General features: G+C 47.4%; 12 protein-coding genes and 1 non-coding gene across 13 annotated transcripts; 5 read left to right on the top strand and 8 right to left on the bottom strand.

The window, feature by feature from the left end:
• Nucleotides 1-123: 123 nt before the first annotated feature.
• On the bottom strand, nt 124-2,106 carry DDL1 (putative carboxylic ester hydrolase; the record flags this gene model as incomplete). Its single annotated transcript, XM_037281591.1, has 1 exon — nt 124-2,106. The coding sequence occupies one exon, from the start codon at nt 2,104-2,106 to the stop codon at nt 124-126; it is 1,983 nt and encodes a 660-aa protein (XP_037137486.1).
• A 283-nt stretch (nt 2,107-2,389) lies between these two features.
• Nucleotides 2,390-4,162, bottom strand: AHC1 (Ahc1p; the record flags this gene model as incomplete). Its single annotated transcript, XM_037281590.1, has 1 exon — nt 2,390-4,162. The coding sequence occupies one exon, from the start codon at nt 4,160-4,162 to the stop codon at nt 2,390-2,392; it is 1,773 nt and encodes a 590-aa protein (XP_037137485.1).
• A 608-nt stretch (nt 4,163-4,770) lies between these two features.
• HG536_0Atrna2S lies at nt 4,771-4,852 on the top strand. Its single transcript has one exon. It is a non-coding gene; the product is annotated as a tRNA-Ser (tRNA).
• A 200-nt stretch (nt 4,853-5,052) lies between these two features.
• SPO13 (Spo13p) lies at nt 5,053-5,964 on the bottom strand (the record flags this gene model as incomplete). The annotated part of the gene is made up of 1 exon (XM_037281589.1): nt 5,053-5,964. One exon carries the CDS (start codon nt 5,962-5,964, stop codon nt 5,053-5,055), a length of 912 nt encoding a protein of 303 aa, XP_037137484.1.
• A 119-nt stretch (nt 5,965-6,083) lies between these two features.
• TRS31 (TRAPP subunit TRS31) lies at nt 6,084-6,938 on the bottom strand (the record flags this gene model as incomplete). Its single annotated transcript, XM_037281588.1, has 1 exon — nt 6,084-6,938. The coding sequence occupies one exon, from the start codon at nt 6,936-6,938 to the stop codon at nt 6,084-6,086; it is 855 nt and encodes a 284-aa protein (XP_037137483.1).
• Nucleotides 6,939-7,100: 162 nt separating this feature from the next.
• On the top strand, nt 7,101-7,760 carry ARD1 (peptide alpha-N-acetyltransferase complex A subunit ARD1; the record flags this gene model as incomplete). The annotated part of the gene is made up of 1 exon (XM_037281587.1): nt 7,101-7,760. One exon carries the CDS (start codon nt 7,101-7,103, stop codon nt 7,758-7,760), a length of 660 nt encoding a protein of 219 aa, XP_037137482.1.
• A 349-nt stretch (nt 7,761-8,109) lies between these two features.
• Nucleotides 8,110-8,529, bottom strand: VPS29 (retromer subunit VPS29; the record flags this gene model as incomplete). Its single annotated transcript, XM_037281586.1, has 1 exon — nt 8,110-8,529. One exon carries the CDS (start codon nt 8,527-8,529, stop codon nt 8,110-8,112), a length of 420 nt encoding a protein of 139 aa, XP_037137481.1.
• Nucleotides 8,530-9,132: 603 nt separating this feature from the next.
• DIA4 (putative serine--tRNA ligase DIA4) lies at nt 9,133-10,476 on the bottom strand (the record flags this gene model as incomplete). Its single annotated transcript, XM_037281585.1, has 1 exon — nt 9,133-10,476. The coding sequence occupies one exon, from the start codon at nt 10,474-10,476 to the stop codon at nt 9,133-9,135; it is 1,344 nt and encodes a 447-aa protein (XP_037137480.1).
• Nucleotides 10,477-10,671: 195 nt separating this feature from the next.
• On the bottom strand, nt 10,672-11,184 carry HG536_0A06190 (60S ribosomal protein eL27; the record flags this gene model as incomplete). Its single annotated transcript, XM_037281584.1, has 2 exons — nt 10,672-11,051; nt 11,154-11,184. The coding sequence occupies 2 exons, from the start codon at nt 11,182-11,184 to the stop codon at nt 10,672-10,674; spliced, it is 411 nt and encodes a 136-aa protein (XP_037137479.1).
• An 893-nt stretch (nt 11,185-12,077) lies between these two features.
• On the top strand, nt 12,078-13,517 carry UGO1 (mitofusin complex protein UGO1; the record flags this gene model as incomplete). The annotated part of the gene is made up of 1 exon (XM_037281583.1): nt 12,078-13,517. The coding sequence occupies one exon, from the start codon at nt 12,078-12,080 to the stop codon at nt 13,515-13,517; it is 1,440 nt and encodes a 479-aa protein (XP_037137478.1).
• Nucleotides 13,518-13,570: 53 nt separating this feature from the next.
• Nucleotides 13,571-13,789, bottom strand: SDC1 (Sdc1p; the record flags this gene model as incomplete). The annotated part of the gene is made up of 1 exon (XM_037281582.1): nt 13,571-13,789. One exon carries the CDS (start codon nt 13,787-13,789, stop codon nt 13,571-13,573), a length of 219 nt encoding a protein of 72 aa, XP_037137477.1.
• A 133-nt stretch (nt 13,790-13,922) lies between these two features.
• On the top strand, nt 13,923-14,534 carry TLG1 (Tlg1p; the record flags this gene model as incomplete). Its single annotated transcript, XM_037281581.1, has 1 exon — nt 13,923-14,534. The coding sequence occupies one exon, from the start codon at nt 13,923-13,925 to the stop codon at nt 14,532-14,534; it is 612 nt and encodes a 203-aa protein (XP_037137476.1).
• A 563-nt stretch (nt 14,535-15,097) lies between these two features.
• On the top strand, nt 15,098-16,744 carry TDA3 (Tda3p; the record flags this gene model as incomplete). Its single annotated transcript, XM_037281580.1, has 1 exon — nt 15,098-16,744. The coding sequence occupies one exon, from the start codon at nt 15,098-15,100 to the stop codon at nt 16,742-16,744; it is 1,647 nt and encodes a 548-aa protein (XP_037137475.1).
• Between the last annotated feature and the right edge of the window lie 40 nt (nt 16,745-16,784).

Here is a 16,784-nt window from a genome sequence, read left to right as displayed (position 1 = left end):
TCGTATGGTTAAATCTGGTGGTAGAGCAATGAGCCGATGGCCTCTTTGAGCTTTGATTAAAGTGACCTCTTATGAAAAATGAAAAATCATCAGACACGAAGTTCTCACTCGGAACCATTCCTACTAGTCAATGGATGGGAGGTTCTCTTTGGTTACAATGACATGGTGCCTTCTATTGTGCTTGCTCAGCATCTCCTTCAGAATAAATCCGGCTACATCGAGATCTTCAAAATATGACACATGAGCCTTCGCCGCAGATATGATGTCCACTTCCAGAAAACCAGGTGTTAAAGAATAATCGAGGCGGCCGGTATGATTCAGGTTCATTAATCGCTGCGCTACGTCTAGTGGCAACATCGACTTATCCTTTTTCGTATTACCACCTTTAATGGCTGCGCCGGGAATGTCTTTTAATATACTTCCTCCAATCTCCATCACCCGAGATGCAATGCCCTCTCCCGTAGACCAGTGACTAATGATAGCAGGTTGATATTGCGCCATAGATAAATCCACCAAAGGCTCTATTCTGTACGATATCGGATCGCAAATGTGAAACAGGTTATACAAGTTCTCGCACTTCGGTTTTTGAACATTTGCAGAGGATTTCCGTTCTTCTTCACAAGCGGCCTGAATCTTTGTTCTCTGGATTAACTTGAAGACACCAATAGGCGAACCAATGCAGTAGTAGTTCTTCACACTGAAGTCTAATCTGTACTTATCCTGCTCACATAAAATGTCAAAAAGGATCAAGCTTCCCAGTGAGTGGCCAATAAGGTGAACGTCGCCATTGAATTCCGGATTTCTTTCTCTGTAGAGACGGTACACATCATTCAAATGTCTGTGAACTTCCGAAAGTATGCGTTCTCTGTAGAATGGTTCGTCATACAGTAAGATATCAAGAGCGATATCTCCCAGAAGCCTTCGTAGTCCCAGTATGCCATTTAAAGTTATGTCTGCTAGAGTCGGTAGTTCAGGGTACTCGTCATTCGGTTTAGTGGCATCGGTTTGGAAACCTATTGTATGTCTCCAGGTAATAGGTAAAACTTGAATACCACAGTTGTTCTTCCAATCGTCTGCTCCCCTTTCTTTGTTCAGGTTTTTCAATTGTTTAGACTCGCTGTAGACCTTCTTTAGGTTGGATCGTAGCACATTGACTGTGTGCGTGAAGTTAACATACTCGTACTTCTTACCGAGAGTCTGACCAATACCATGTACGCAAAATACTAAATGGTCGACCTTGCGGCGAGAAGTAGTGGCTTGACTATCGTAATCAGTCTCGATCTCTCTTTTGAGCACATTTGAGCCATCATCGGTTCCTTTTTCTGTGTCCTTATCCTTCGTCATCCCAAAAACACCGGGCAGTTCCCAGCTGATCAAGTCGGAGATGTTGCCTAACTGTGCAGCCTTGCTTTGTATGCCATTTTCGATTTTCTTCTTAGCAGCTGCAGCAACATCCATTGGAGGACTACCATCATCGCCTGCTCTGGTGATTTTCTCACCTTGAAGAGCACCAATGTTCGCTCTCAGAAGCTTCAACTGTAGGTCTCCACCATCAAGGTGTGGTAGCAAGTAAGCTGTTTTCTGGTCAGTAAACACAACAAGCTTGTATTCCCCATATCTGTGGGAGAGTTTGAACACGTCCTGTGCATTCTCATCATCAGACTTGAAGTTTAGCTTCAGATAGTACAGCTCTAGCTCAGCAGTAACTTCGCTGGGCAAAGGGACATTAGAACTATCAAACCACACGCCGCGACGCACTTCATAAGTAGGGCCGCGCCAATATGTTGACTTGAGTTCCATCTTGGGAACATCAACTTGGAACAGGAAGTCCTCGTTCACTGGAACGCTCACAACATCTTCCAATTTGCGCTGTGATTCCTTCCAACCCTGAAAAGCCCTCTCTAATCTTTCACAGTCACTAACTGAGAATTTGACGAACTTTGAAGCCGGCTTGCCAGGTTTGTAGCTGGGATCGTGTGGTTTGGTAAGCGGCACGTCCGATGCATAATACCATAGAACAGGACAGCGTTTAGCTGTACGAATAACAATGGTGGAGCCAAAGCTTCTTTGAGATCGTATTAGACATGTTAACGGCCTTCGAAGCATTCTAACACCCACTCAGCAGTTGTAGTTCGTCAGCTCAGTGAGCTGTCTCTTCAAGACCCTCAAATGTTCAGGACCTTAAAGCTAGAGACTGTGCACGTGTTTACAACGGACGGAAAGCTGAAGACCTCAGATAGTGCTTTAAGCCTCGATTATATCAGTTCTCGACTAGCTGAGCATTCTTGTTCCTATCCAAACTGATCGCATTGTATTCGCAAGCTTGGCCTTCACGACCAAAACTTTCATGATCGCCGAAAATTGCTTCACGCTGGCTACTTATGGATACTTACAAGAAGTTGTTGTTGCTTCGCAGTTTGGATTTGGCTCGCAGATTGTAGTGCGAAGATCTTTTTTCATGCTCTGGGACGGTCTGCAGAGCCAGCACGTCAGGTCGAACCTTCTTCTCTGCTGGACGTTGCCTCTCCTTCAGGTCTTTCTCGAAGTCTCGTTCCTCATCCTTGCGCTTTCTTTGGCTTTTCCTGAGCGCTATAGTTTCCTTTACTGGTGGCGATGGGGTTGGTGTGGATACTTCTTCATTATTTTCGATTTTGACCTGAGAGGAACTTGAATGAGCCGATTGCGGCTTGAAAGATGAGTCAGAACTGGGCGTTTCGCCAACAGCAGGTGATGCGTCTGCACAATCTGCCTCTGATTCCAGTTTTTTGCTATTTTCGACTTCTTCGCTATCACTGTTGTCGGGACTAGGTTGTTTAAGGACTTCCTCCAGATCTTTGGAAGCGTCTTTTACCATTTCTACCAGATCTTTGAAATCTTCCTTGTTGTACAGTTTCTCCAAGTGTTTCGTGGCGCGAGGTTTATTGACTTTTTCAGGTGCATGTTCGCTCCTTATTCCTGCGTCCTTAGGACTTGGCTCTCTATGGCTAGTTTTCGGTGCGGAAAATGGTATTGCTATTTCAGAGGGAAGATATTCCTTGAGTGGATCCATTCCCATCTCTTTGAACTTCTCAAGCACTTTAGGATCCTGCTTGCTGTCTTCAAGTATTTTCTGATTGTTCAGCACGGCAAGCGGCTGGCTGGAGTAAGTCTTACCATGCTTTAATCTCACATGATTCACGATACCTTGTGCTGATGTGAATCCGCTTCTTGTGCAGAACGAACAGTTAATGACAACTAATATACCGTCATATCTCCTAAATATGGCTTCGTTGTTCTCAGTTTTGCCGACAACACCGCTATTACTTGTCAAGCAAGTGCTGCTGTAATTCCTTCTGTGATGCAAGTTCATCTGGTTCGGTCTGAAAGCGTGGACGTCAGGGTTGGAGTTAGAGTCTGTAATTGACGGTATGGATTTCGAGCCAGCTAATCTCAGGTCGATGATAGCCGAATTAGCAGGTCGCAAGTGAGGAACTTCTGCCACGTTTCCACTACTCTTGCTTCTTGTATGATAGTGATGCGTTGGTATTGTGCTGCTAGCGGAGAGCGGTGAGTTCATGGAATAGTTTGCAAAAGATGACATTGATGAGCTATCCGCCACGTACCCCGATGAACTATATATTGCGTCTGCTCCCGACATTTGTCTCTTTGCTTCATTATTCAGTCGCTCATGATGTTCTTCAATTTTGGATAACAACTCCTTGTCATCATGAAGTGTTTCCAAAAGTTTCATTTGGGCGTCCACCCTCTTGATTTCACGCTCGATCCTTTGTGTTTCCTTGTGACTAATAAGAGTTTGTAGATGTAGTTTCTCTAAGATCTCGCTCTTGGCAGTCTCATATTTCAATCTCTCTGTTTCTTCGCTTTCGCCTGCTAATCTCCCCAATACGGAGCTCCCACAACCGTCATGACCACGGTCACCAGGGTTGTGCAAGTTTCCATGGCTCGCTAGGGCCATGTCCTGATCATCTAAAATGAGCTCGTGAGGAGACTTGGGTGTCGCCACTTGATAGTAGCCGGAAGATGCGGGATGTGTATCAGTCCTAGGTGGCAAATCATGCGTATCCATAAATATAACTTGAGTTGGCACTTCTTTTCCTGAATCCATGTTGTTAGAGGAACCCAATGACTTATGGAGCGTAGCAGCTCTGTTCTGATTTTCCATCAACAGCTAACAACCAGTACACCGAAGGCTGGAGGCCTCTTTCTTGCGTTGTTAAAATGTATAGTTGAAAAGGTGTTGTCTCGCTCTTTGTCTTTTCGTTCCGTCAAACCATATAACAAACAAGGCCCTTCATGAGACCATATAAAAGAACCCATGAAAAGTGGAATTTGGATTCGCCGTGCAATATGGTGATTCGCTGTGACCCTTTTAGAATTGCTGAAGTCGGATGATATGCTGCCTATCAGATAGCCGATGCACCGAATGTCGCACCGCTTGCTCGACGTCTTACGCTACGACGGCCATAACATTATTCAATGAAGTTACGTTCATTCGTGGAAAAGCTCTAGGGATTCTATGTGTTTTAACCCTTATACGCATCTTCCACAAGCGAGCTGGGGTGCCTTTCGTACCTACCTTGGGTAGCCGTAGCAGGACATTCGAGGATTGTTGCGAAGCATCGTCTCATCAAGCCACTGGACAGTCGGACGTTGAATGACCAGCAAGAACAACTCACTGAAAAGCGTGTCGCTTGATGCAATGGGCAGTTTGGATGGGCAGTTTGGATTGGTATGGAATTTAAAGATAACATCAAGTTTCAAATAAAGTATGGCAACTTGGCCGAGTGGTTAAGGCGAAAGATTAGAAATCTTTTGGGCTCTGCCCGCGCAGGTTCGAGTCCTGCAGTTGTCGAATTTTTTTTTCTCACTTCAATAAACAGCACCAATCTGCATTGAATGCCAATCTTTTCAACTTCGAGTACTGCATGATATGTATGCTAACCTGCTGATCAGTCCAGTTCTGAACTTTTAATAAACTGCATGTTTTTATGTCTTGTTCAACGCTGGCCGAATTGATTGTAACAGTTATGGCTGCCGTCGCCAAGCAAAAAATTATGAAAATGCTTCACTACCGCCTCTGCCAGACCTTTTCAGGCTCTGACTGCTATCTGGATATGTAGCTTCTCCGCCGCTAGATTTATAGCTTCCCGTATTGCTGCTGCCTGGGAAGACAGTATCGCGGTAGAGCACAGGCCGAGTGCTTCTTGAATAGCAATGCAGTCGATACGGCTGATATCCGATATTGTCCATCGGATACGTTGTCTGATATCTCGGGCCTTGCTTGCTCATCGATCCCCTATGAGGATCGTATCCGTATAAGTGAGAATCATCCGGCAGCCTTGCCACTGGCGGCGGTTGCGACGGCGTGTATTGAAAATCTCCAGCAAACAGCGGTATTGGGTATCCATTCTGCTCCACGAAGGGCCTGCTGATGAACGGCGAGCCTTGCGGAGAGCCTCCTGGGTAGACATAGGCATTGGGCTGATAAAGAACCGGAGATATGAAACCTGGCTGGTTCACCAGAAAAAGGCTGCTGTTTCCCTCTTCTCGGTACCTGTTTGCGGGCTGCAGCACTGGCGTAGAGGTCGACTGAGGAGGCTGATCAAAGTCCTCTATCTGGAGAGAATTCTCTTCCTCCTCAACCGACGATAGCCGCCCAGGTGGCGACCTCTCCTCAAGCTCGCTCTCAGTGCAGCGGGCGCCGTTGATCTTCTTCAAGTCATTACTAGGATCCATCACCTTGATTCGGACATCCTCAGAATCAAACAACGTCGAGGGACTGCGTTTCTTTCTCTTATCGGGGCCTTGTCCCGAGGCTGCCTTGCGTTTCCTTGAGCTTACAGATATCTTCTTACTTGCAGGTCTTTCAACCACCGGATCCGGCAGTGCCGTCCTAACGTTCGTCGTCTTGGTTTGAAGTGGCTTCTCACCGTCCTTCAACACCCTGAACCTCTTTCTCTGCATTTTCTACTCTTTCATATGTGGTAAGTGGTTATTAAATGCGAGCACCGTAGCCGCTGTGGGCAGCTCATATACCTTCTATCCCGTTAGAGCACAATATGTAGATACACATTAAAGAAAGATCACTGCGGGAATCTCAACCCTTCTCTTTCGAGGACCTGCTTGTCGAACTGAATTAAGTAGACGACCCTGCGATCAAAGCCATCTTGCGGCATGCAATGGGCTGACACACGGCAAGGGAACTTAGCAGTGTTGAGGAAGCCTTGAATGATGCCGCAAACGAAGTAATCACACGAGACGCCGCCAGAGACGAATTGCGTCAGTACTGGCTGGTTATCCACTATCATATACTCGTTATCTCTTTCCGACGACTTGACTAGGTCGTCGCTGACATGGCCAAAGAGATAGGACCATACAGTGCCGTGAACGAACTGCAGCATGTCTATGATCTTCAGATCGCGCGATCTGGTGTTGTTGATGAGTGACGCCAGGGATTCGCTGCCGTTCTCGTGAGTGCGGTTTCCAAGATCTGGTGTTCCCGGAGAGTTAACTGCGCTAGCAGCATTGCTGGATCCAGCGGTATCTACCGCAGAGTTGCTCGTGCTGGCTGCTGTGCTGAGAAAGTTGGAGCTTCTTGAATATGCTGTTGCCGGGATTGACGCCCGAAGATTAAGCAGCTCCAGCAGTTTGGAGCCGATACCAAACCCGTAGGAGCTGAGCCGAGATTCAAACTCAGCTGTCGTCTTGCTGGAGCTGTGAACGTGCACGATCATGCTCTGGAAGAGAAAGGCCATAGCAGAGAGAGATACTTCATGCTTTCTGAATATGAGAGACTCGGAGTACATTCGCGAGGGTACCAGTGCAGCTGATGCCTCGTTTGGTAGCGATTGTTTGGGACCAATTGTGTAATCGTACCCGTCCCTATTGGCCAGTACACGTCCATCTGGATTACTCGGTAGTATGATTCGTTGAGACATGGCTTGATGGCTCAAGTCTGGGTTTTGAAGCTTCTTTTCATATAGTGAACCTTGAAGCAGTTTTCAACTAAGACGTCCGAGCTGCTAAAAAGTTAGCTCAAGATAAACCAAACAACTATATACTCGAGAGCTCCGTGCTACGGTCTTTATAAGCCATCGAAGATGCCTGTGACCATTAGGAGAGCCACCATCGAGGATATCATATGCATGCAAAATGCTAATCTGCATAATTTGCCCGAAAACTACATGTTGAAATACTATATGTACCACATCCTTTCCTGGCCTGAGGCGTCATTTGTCGCCACCACCAGCGACCTGAACGAACCTGAGCTTGATGAGCTGTCGCTGGAGGATGGCAGGGGCAACGAGATCAAACTGGACCCCCATTATGTGGCTCCGGGCGAGAAGCTGGTGGGCTACGTACTCACCAAGATGAACGACGATCCTGACCAGCAGAACGAACCACCTAACGGTCATATAACGTCATTGAGTGTCATGAGAACGTACAGAAGAATGGGAATCGCAGAAAAACTGATGAGACAAGCGCTGTTTGCATTAAGAGAGGTGTACCAAGCTGAATACGTTTCGTTGCATGTAAGGCAATCAAACAGAGCTGCTTTGCATCTCTACAGAGACACTTTGGAGTTCCAAATGCTAAACGTTGAAAAATCCTACTACCAGGACGGGGAGGACGCCTATGCAATGAAGAAAGTCCTAAATCTCGATGAGTTACATCCAAGCAATTTCGCTCACCCAAAAGGCAGCAATGAGAAGTTGGAGGATGACCTCGAGAGCGATTTACTGGAGGGGCTCGTCGCCTAGGCAGTTCCGAGACTTTGCATGTATACTGTATCGATATAGACCAGATTTACAAAGAGAAAGGTAAAATCCATGAATCAGACAAAGAAGTATAGGTAGCTTGAGTTTTTCCACACCGACACGGACAAAAATTGTACGTATCTCGAGCCAAATGCACTCACAGTCATCATCTAAATGAAAAAGAAGGAAAAAACTTCCTCTGGTTCTCTTTCAAAAGGACAATACAGAGTAGTGTAAAGCATAGAAGAAGCTTTCTAACTTGGAGGACCTTTAATCTGGAAAATTTCGGATGTGCTATCACACAACACGGTTGCCATCAATTAGTTAGTTAGGGCAAAAGAGCTTGGTCAGGTCAATCCTGACCAGTCTGAGGTTCTTTCCTGAACACCACTCGGTCGACTTTCACCTCCCCATCGATGTATATGTATATGTAGAGCGTGCAAACTGAGTCTTGAATGTCCAACAGGCAGAAGCTAGGAACATTCGAGCCATTGACATCCAGATCAGAGACGTACAACATCTTCCTCTGATCCTCTGCCTTGTCCTTGGCGTTCTCCTGATCAGACCTGTGATCATTAAGCCCGTCTTCGTGCTTGGGCTCCTCGCTGGGTTTGCTCTGAGTATGATTCGAAAGCTGTTTCTTCACCGTCACATCTTCCTCATTTATGATCGGCCAATCGGAATTAAATGCCCCCGTGCAGCTCCCAGGATTCACAAAGAACTTGTTCTCCAATGTGTAAGCCTCTACATTCTGTGTTCCGCCCCATAGCATCACGTCAACGTCCAGTTGGCGAGCCAGCGCTAGTAAGGATAATGGGTCATTTTTGGGAACTACTGTATAGCCACTACAACATCCTATCTTGAAATTTCCCTGCTTCAGAACAGTGGTTATCGGTATACTTTCCTTTGCTCTGTTTTTCTTGGTTGTTGGCAGATGTGTGTTATCGAACTCACCACGAACAATGGTGATATTGGGTGAGATATCGTTGATAAACTTTAAAAGTGCATATGACTTGGTGCAATTCCCAAGCAACACAACCTGCGATATCTTATTTGGAACGCTGAGGAGCTTTTTGAATTTGGCGGGCAGATCCTGTATTGGTATAGAAGAAAAAGGGTCAGTATCGTCGAAGGTCAAAATTCCTGATAAATTGTCACAATCAACATACAATTGCACGGTCTGGGATATGAGCGTCGCTAAGTGCCAGTACCAACATCCTGAAGCGGTACAATTGCTTGCTTTAAGCCGATCTTGATGTTCTATACCAGTTATATTTCATTAAGGTCTGCCCTCGCTCTTAGAGGATCGACATGCTACACTTAAGGAAAACAATACTAACAAGGGAAAAATGAGCACACGTCCTTTCGGTCATGTTTATATAAAGGTCTTGCCTCCCATAAAGTCTCTTAATGGCTCAGGAATCGCTACAGTTCCCGTTGATGGATCGTAGTTGTTCTCTACCAAAGCTAGAATCACTCGAGGCACCGCCATAGCCGTTCCGTTCAAGGTATGTACATATTCCAGCTTACTTGTGGTCTGATCCTTGTACTTGGTGTTAAGTCTTCTGCTTTGGAAATCCAAGCAGTTAGAAGAACTGCTAATTTCGCCAAATGAACCTCTTCCAGGCATCCATGCCTCGATGTCGTACTTTTTAAAGGCTGGTGCACCTAAGTCATTAGCTGGCATGTTGAGCACCTTAGCGGAGATTCCCAGAGACGAGACAATGTCCATCTGGAGGTCTTTCAAATTTTCAAGTAGCTCATCACTCTCTTCGGGCCTGCTCCAACAAAATAGCTCAACTTTTGTAAATTCATGCACTCTGTAAAGGCCCTTGGTATCTTTACCTCGAGCCCCTGCCTCTGCTCTATAGCTGCGACTCACTCCAACGAGACGCCGGGGACCGTTTGATAAGTCTATCACTTTGTTGATCCCGAGGCCTGCGAGGGCGATCTCAGCAGTAGCCGTCAGTCCTAATGAGCTGCCACCGATATGGTAGATCTGCTGCTCATTATTCATGTCTCTCGGTCTGAAACCGCAAGAATCAATCACCTCATTCCTAACAATACTTGGTGGAATGCACATCTGAAACCCGGCTTCTTTAGCCCTCCGTAAGGCATAAGATACCAATGCCTGTTCCAGCTCGGCGCCCTCGTTCAATAGGTAAAACCACGAAGTACCACTTACGTTGGCAGCAGTCTGGAAGTCAACCATCGATTTCTTCAACATTATGCTGACATGATCGCGGCCCGGATCTGGCTTGTAAGATTCTTTAGGATTTATCCACTGAACAATCTGTGGTTCGCTGAGAGGCGTTGTGGGGGAGACTAGGTTCGGCAGTGATCCGCAGAGATCATTCAGCTCGAACTCAGCAACTTCTAGTTGATCAGCTACCTGACGATGTTGCTCTTTGAAGCGTTTGATCTCCGACGATAGAGTTGCAATATTGGACTTATCTTTCTTGATCAAAGCCTCAACAGCTTTTCTTTCTTTCTGAATGGTAGCTAGTCTTTGGTTCAGTCCCTTGATGGTTTCGCAAGAGAGTGGTAATTGTGCCAGTTTCTGTGCCAGATCTGAACCGGACTTCAGTTGTCGCTTCGCTATGGCATCCTGGTACTTATCAATGCTCTTAAGAACCGACTTGACATTGTATTGCGGCCTCCTCAGTACTCCATGAAGCAGAGCAGCGCTGCTTATCGCTCGTCTCGACGTCCACGACATCCCCGCGTGTGCCCTTGGCAAGAGACGTTAAGGACATGGTTCCCATAGCTATTTTCATAGAGTTATATTAAACTAACAAGAAAGAGAGGGAGAAAAGACATGAAAGCTAGAAATTACATATGAAAAAGTATCCATCCGTTGAATCCCCCGTTTCATTGTTGCAACTTGTGTACATCGAGGTTGAGAACTTCTCGCTTAGAAGTTCAACTTGGAGAAGAACCATTGGTTCTTGCCGGCTTGGTGTCTTTCTTCGAATGCCTTCTTGATGACCTTCTTTGCCTCTTCACGTTGAGATGGTTCTTCGAAAGTCTCGGTGGACACAACTGACTTGAAAGCTTCCACATCCAAAGTGTATCTGGTTGGCAACAAGTGGTTGTAGTTGATGACCTTGATGAATGGCTTGATCTTGGTTCTCTTGGCGACCTTCTTAGCACCATGCTTCTTGGTGACCTTCAATGGGTATCTCTCGATACCGGCGACCAAAGCGTGACCGAATGGGTGAGCCTTAGAGCCCTCATCGTGAGGCTTCACAATGACAACCTTCTTACCGGCGTAACGACCACGAACGACAACAGCTATAGTAAACACGTTGATTGTTAGTAAAACTATTCTCTTTCAAATTGGATCAACCTCGTAACGGAGACCTCGCTGCTCTGTAAATCGTTTCCTATACGTACCAACTTTACCAGCTTTCAAGAACTTAGCCATTTTCCTTGCGGTGATGTGTTATGCTACCTTTCGATTCCTTTCAAGGCTCAGAAGACTCTAATAGCTCCAAGTATATCTTTATTGCAGTTGTAATGGCATGCTAGATTGCCAGGAAGTGCACAGTTGCACCAGGCCCTCCGTACAAGGACCATCGTTCCACCTACCAGGCTCAGTATCCACTGTCCACTGGTGGGTCTCCTTCGGTAGCGCTTCGCTCACCGGCCCATGGGATCCAGTAACCAGTTCCAGAGCGAGAGGCTGGCAAGGGCTCCTAGGACGCTCTGCCCGGGGCGGCCTACGGCCTGCCTGATTATCGCGGCCAGGCGGCCCGCCCCAGGACAGGCTGGCCCCTGCGGACGCAAACGATGACGCGCAGACTTGCAAACATGACGCAAAAGTGGAAAATAATTTTTCATTGGATGTATGGGCGGAAGGTCGCAAAGTCACAATATTAAGAAGGTGTGGGTGGGATCCACAGAACAGTCATAATTGTTTTCATCGTTGTTGTTGTTATATAGATCAAAGGGAAGTCTGCAGGAAGTTGAACTTGACAAAGAATGCTGCAAGGAAGCAGTCAATAAATGACCAAAGGATTTAGCATTGTATATTCGAGTCATTCAGGTTTTAGCTGTTCCAGCCGCCATTAATGCCGCCCTGGGATAGTTTGACCGTCCGTCTGAACCAGGTAAGAGATCGGTATATTCTGAGCAAGAATGGTTGCCAATGGCCCAAGAGCCCTGCCTTATGCTTCAATTCCTTGTTTACATGTGTCCCTGTGTTAAGCTTTGGATAAGCTATGCTCGTACAGGGCAAGCGAGAGCTGAAAACAAAGGGAGACGGCAAGGATAGAGCAGACAGAGATGAGGAGAAAGAGCCTGTAATAGCCCTGCAAGATGGATGGACCAGGTAATAGATCACAGATAAGGCCATACTATGATCCTGACACCTTCAACGCTGGTTATTCCGCGGTTTTTAAAGCAGATGAAGGAGTGGTGGACACCAGCGGTCACTCAATTGCTTCGAAACTTAGCATAGTGCAATCTGCTGGCAAGGGGGTGCGTAGTCGTCTACTTGGCGAAGGGAAATGCTCAAATGGAGGTGCGCTGTCCGGTGGGAAACGTTTGCTGTCGAAGGGGCTCGGTGGGGATAACAGTGATACGCCCAAGAGTGTCTCGGATATGGAGTGGATCGATTTTTTGAACCTCAAGGCATGGAAGAAAGTTCTGGCACAGTTGTTAGACCAATTTCTGAGGAGATACGCGCGCCATCTTGTTCAACAGCCGTTCGAGGTTGCGAGGTGCCTGCAGCAAGTGGGAGACTTTAGCGTTCCGAGTACGCCAGACATACCTGTGCCCGTTGAGCTACGAGACGAAGAGGATGAAGACGAGAATGCGGAAATTGATTTCTTTCCCAGTACAAACGAGCAAGAAGTGCTGCCTCACTTGGAAACCAATGAGATAGACAAATCCTTAGTCAAGGAAGCACACAGCGGTGTCGACAGCTCCTACACTAGTAACTTAGTCCTCCGTCCGGAGTCAAATCACACGGTCGACATTCTGAATTGTCTTATGGACAGTGAAGGTGTCAGGGGACTGTGGAAGGCCAACAACACAACGTTCATCTATAATTTCCTTTCAGTAACGCTGGATGCGTGGTTTACAGGGCTAATATCGCCGTTCCTAGGGATTCCAGATCCATACTTCATGGACATAATCCATTCGCCAGATGTGAAATCCTCGATCCTTCTAACTTTCGCGGCGAATGCGCTAACCAAGATGGTGCTGCTGCCGCTAGATATCATAAGAACGCGGTTCATCGTTACGTCGCTACAAAGGGGCAGCAAGCCCATCAGGTCTCTGAGAAGGCTGATACGCCGCTGGTCCTGGCGTTCCGATGCCGTGAGCATTCCACTTGACATGTGGGTGCTGACCACTCTGCAGTCACTGGTCACTTTGACGTTCAACAAGGCGTTTGAGGTGCTCATATACCACCAGTGGAACGTCGAGAGGCATTCACAGGCCAGGTGGTACCATTCTCTAACATTTGCTTCCCAAACAGTCGAGCTATTTATCAAACTGCCGCTAGAGAACCTGCTGCGCCGCTCCCAGGTGAACTACCTCGTCAACAACAAGCGCAATCCTTGGGCCATCGAGAGCGAAGATCTGATAGTGACGCCCGTAGGCTACCCCGGAGTGTGGCGCTCAATCAGGAACAAGAGATACTCTGCAGGGCTCTGGAACGGCTGGAGAGTCGGGTTGATGAGTCTGTTCTGCGGCTACGGATTCGAGATAATGAACACCGACTCTGTAGACCTGGAACAGGAAAAGTTCTGACGCCAAATTTAGACACATAGACACATCTGCACACTACTATGTAAATATCCAATTCAGTCCTTCGAAGACTGCTCGCTCTTCTTCACCAGATACTCGCCCAGCACTCGCAGCGGATCTCGAGGCTTCTCAGTCGCTATCAGTCTCATGCCCTTGAGCAGCTCGGGTACGACGTGCTGGTTCAGATACCGCCTCGTCTCCGAGCCACCCACCGTCTCTGGCAAGTTTACCAAGTCCAGATCCTCGTGGTAACGGGGCTCCTGCTGGTCGTTCATCTGGTCTTTTATCTGGAGGCTGTATAGTTAACAATAGTGATAGTAAGCTGAGCGAGAAAGGAAAGGTGCCCTTTAAAGACGTTACAACCACTGCAGCGACAAGCGATAGAGACAAAATAGCCCCGTTAGCAGCATGAGCATCGAACAGGATCCCTTTGAGCAAGTGGTCAAGGACACCAGAGAGCAGATCGACAGACTTTCCCATTACCTGAGCGGCAATGGGTACCAGCGTGGCGACGAGGTGGCTGAGATCATACAAGATGTGGCAGAGACGATCGAGGATCTCAACAAGAGTCTGGTAGTCATGACGAGGAACGGCCAGGACACTAGAGCCCGGGAAGCTGACGTTCGCGGTCTCGAACGGGCGTTACAGCTTCTGAAGGACCAGAGACCTCTACCAGCAGATGTCGAAGAGGCTCCTGCCGCAACAGCCAACGAGAACCCGTTCGAGAACGCTATGCAAGAGCAGCTACTGAGAGAACAGGACACCCATTTGGACTCTATCCATCACACAATGGCCAACCTACATCTACAGGCGCAGACGATGGGCAACGAGCTCGAAGACCAAGGACAGTTGCTCGATGAGATGGACTCCAACATGGACTCGTTGGGAGGCAAGTTGGCAAGAGGTCGCCGCCAGCTCGAATGGATATACCAAAAGAATAGCGAACGCTACAACGACTGTTGCATCGTGCTGTTGATTGCAGCACTGATTGTGCTTCTAGTCCTGGCATTTGTCGCCTAGACATCTATCCGGCCTTCCAGCTGGCTCGTGCAACACGGCTCGTATAGGCAGCGGTCAGTGCCTCTTCATAGGGCCATATCCTGCAGGCGAAAAGAAAAAGAGATCGAACCACTTGTCGCTGCCGGCAGGGAAGCCATATCTGTTCATTTACTGCCTAGTACGACTACAGGCCATCTGTCCAAGAATTCCGGGAAAATCCGTTTCTGCGAGCTAACCTTGTGCTACTTTGACCACTCGGCCAATACTGTCTTCGCAAAGGTTTTCTGCATTTTTGAAGAAGCAGAAGCTGGACAAGAGGGAGACAAAAAAAAAAAGCTTCCAACTTCTTCATAGCCCAGTCTCCAGGAGCACCGGAAGTTGGGATTGACGGCGACAATTAGTTTCATTGCATTTGCCGTAGTCTGGAGGCCGCTTTTGTCACAAAGCTACTTTTTTTTCACTGGAAGGAATTGTTCCTGTACTCTGGAGAATCATTTTTGAGTAACTAAGAACTACTCTTCGTCAAAGCAAAAGTTATTGAATAAAGCTAGAATCTAGTGGAGAAGCACCCGTTTTCATTGTCGATGTCTACTGATTTCATAGATAAGTTGACGTTCCTATCGCATCCCTCTGGCAAGGGCCAGGAGAAACACCACATTGTCATCGTTGGGGCAGGGATCATAGGGGTGTGTACGGCGTACTATCTTACAAAGCATCCTGATTTTCATCCTTCGACGCATCATATAACAATCCTGGAGTCGAAAAGAGTCGCGGGCGGTGCCTCCGGGAAGGCTGGTGGGTTGCTTGCCTCCTGGGCGTTTCCACAGCAGATCGTTCCGTTGAGTTTCCGCTTGCATCAGGAGCTGAGTGACGAGTACGATGGCGAGAACGTGTGGGATTACAGGAGGCTGACCACTGTTTCGTTGGAGGCAGACTTGGAGCATTTGAACGGATCGAACGACGATAGCGGTTCTTCTTCCTGCTCGTCGTCTTGCTCTTCGTCGTGCTCGTCGAGCTCCTCCAGCTCGCAGAAGGCGTATGACCTGGCAGTGCCAACACCCAGGAAGAAGAGTGGTGCCACTTCAGGTGAAAGTAATGGCTTAAGCGATTACGATGCAGAGGCAGAGGGGGATGACGAGGGTGATGGGAGGTCGAGTTCTTTCTTCCATAGTGATACAAATCTTAAGAGCTTGAACATGGGCTCCAACAGTAATGACAAGACATTGAAAAACGAAACTAATGACCGTGCAAATGATGGTATTGCCGCAAAACAGCTGATAGGCGAACACATGATTGGGAATCCAGTGTTGACTGCTGACTACATGGGCAGTGTAAACCCCTTCGATGACGGCGCGGAAGAAGGGTCAGGTCCTGCTGTGCCGCTTCCGGGAGATTTAACCTGGATTAAAAAGCATTTGGTTAAGGACTGGTCCTCGCTAGGTGGGACCGATTCCACTGCCCAAGTTCACCCCTATAAGTTCACTCACTTCTTACTATCCAAGGCGGTAGAATCCGGTGCAGTCGATTTGATACTGGGGAAAGTCAATCAGATTCATTTCAATGACGAAGGCGCTTGCTGTGGCATTTCATATGTGCCAACGATTGAAGGCGACTTTCCCTCGAACGCAGGTCATGAGAAGACGGTAAAGATTACTGATGCACAACAAGTTGTCCTAGCGATGGGACCATGGACCTCCAAGATTTTGCCGGATTGTCCCATCTCTGGTTTGAGAGCTCACTCAATCACCATTAAACCAAGCACCGGTACGGTCTCGCCGTACGCGATCTTTACCGAATTAAAAATCGATAACAACAAATATTTCTCACCAGAGATGTATGCCCGGAAAGATGAAGTTTATGTTTGCGGCGAAGGCGACACGTTAGTGGACTTACCAGAGACCTCCGACGCCGTTGAAGTCGTCAGAGAAAAATGTGATGAGCTGTACCATTACGTTTCAAAACTTTCCAAGAATCTATCGAACGGTCACATATTAAAGAGACAAGCCTGTTATTTACCGGTTCTGAACGTTCCAACAAGTTCAGGCCCTCTCGTTGGTGAAACTAATGTCGACGGGTTGTACGTGGCAAGCGGTCATTCTTGTTGGGGTATCAATAATGCCCCTGCTACTGGTAAGATCATGGCTGAGCTCCTACTTGAAGGGGAAGCGAAATCTGCTGACATATCTGCTTTGAATCCCGGTCTCTACTTCGATGCAAGCATTGTTGATTAATCACTGACAAAATTTAGAGAAGTCACTGTAACCATAGACA

This window comes from Torulaspora globosa, chromosome 1, assembly GCF_014133895.1.
Source record: "Torulaspora globosa chromosome 1, complete sequence".
Classification (NCBI taxonomy): domain Eukaryota; kingdom Fungi; phylum Ascomycota; class Saccharomycetes; order Saccharomycetales; family Saccharomycetaceae; genus Torulaspora; species Torulaspora globosa.
This window is presented reverse-complemented; position numbering and strand designations above follow the sequence as displayed.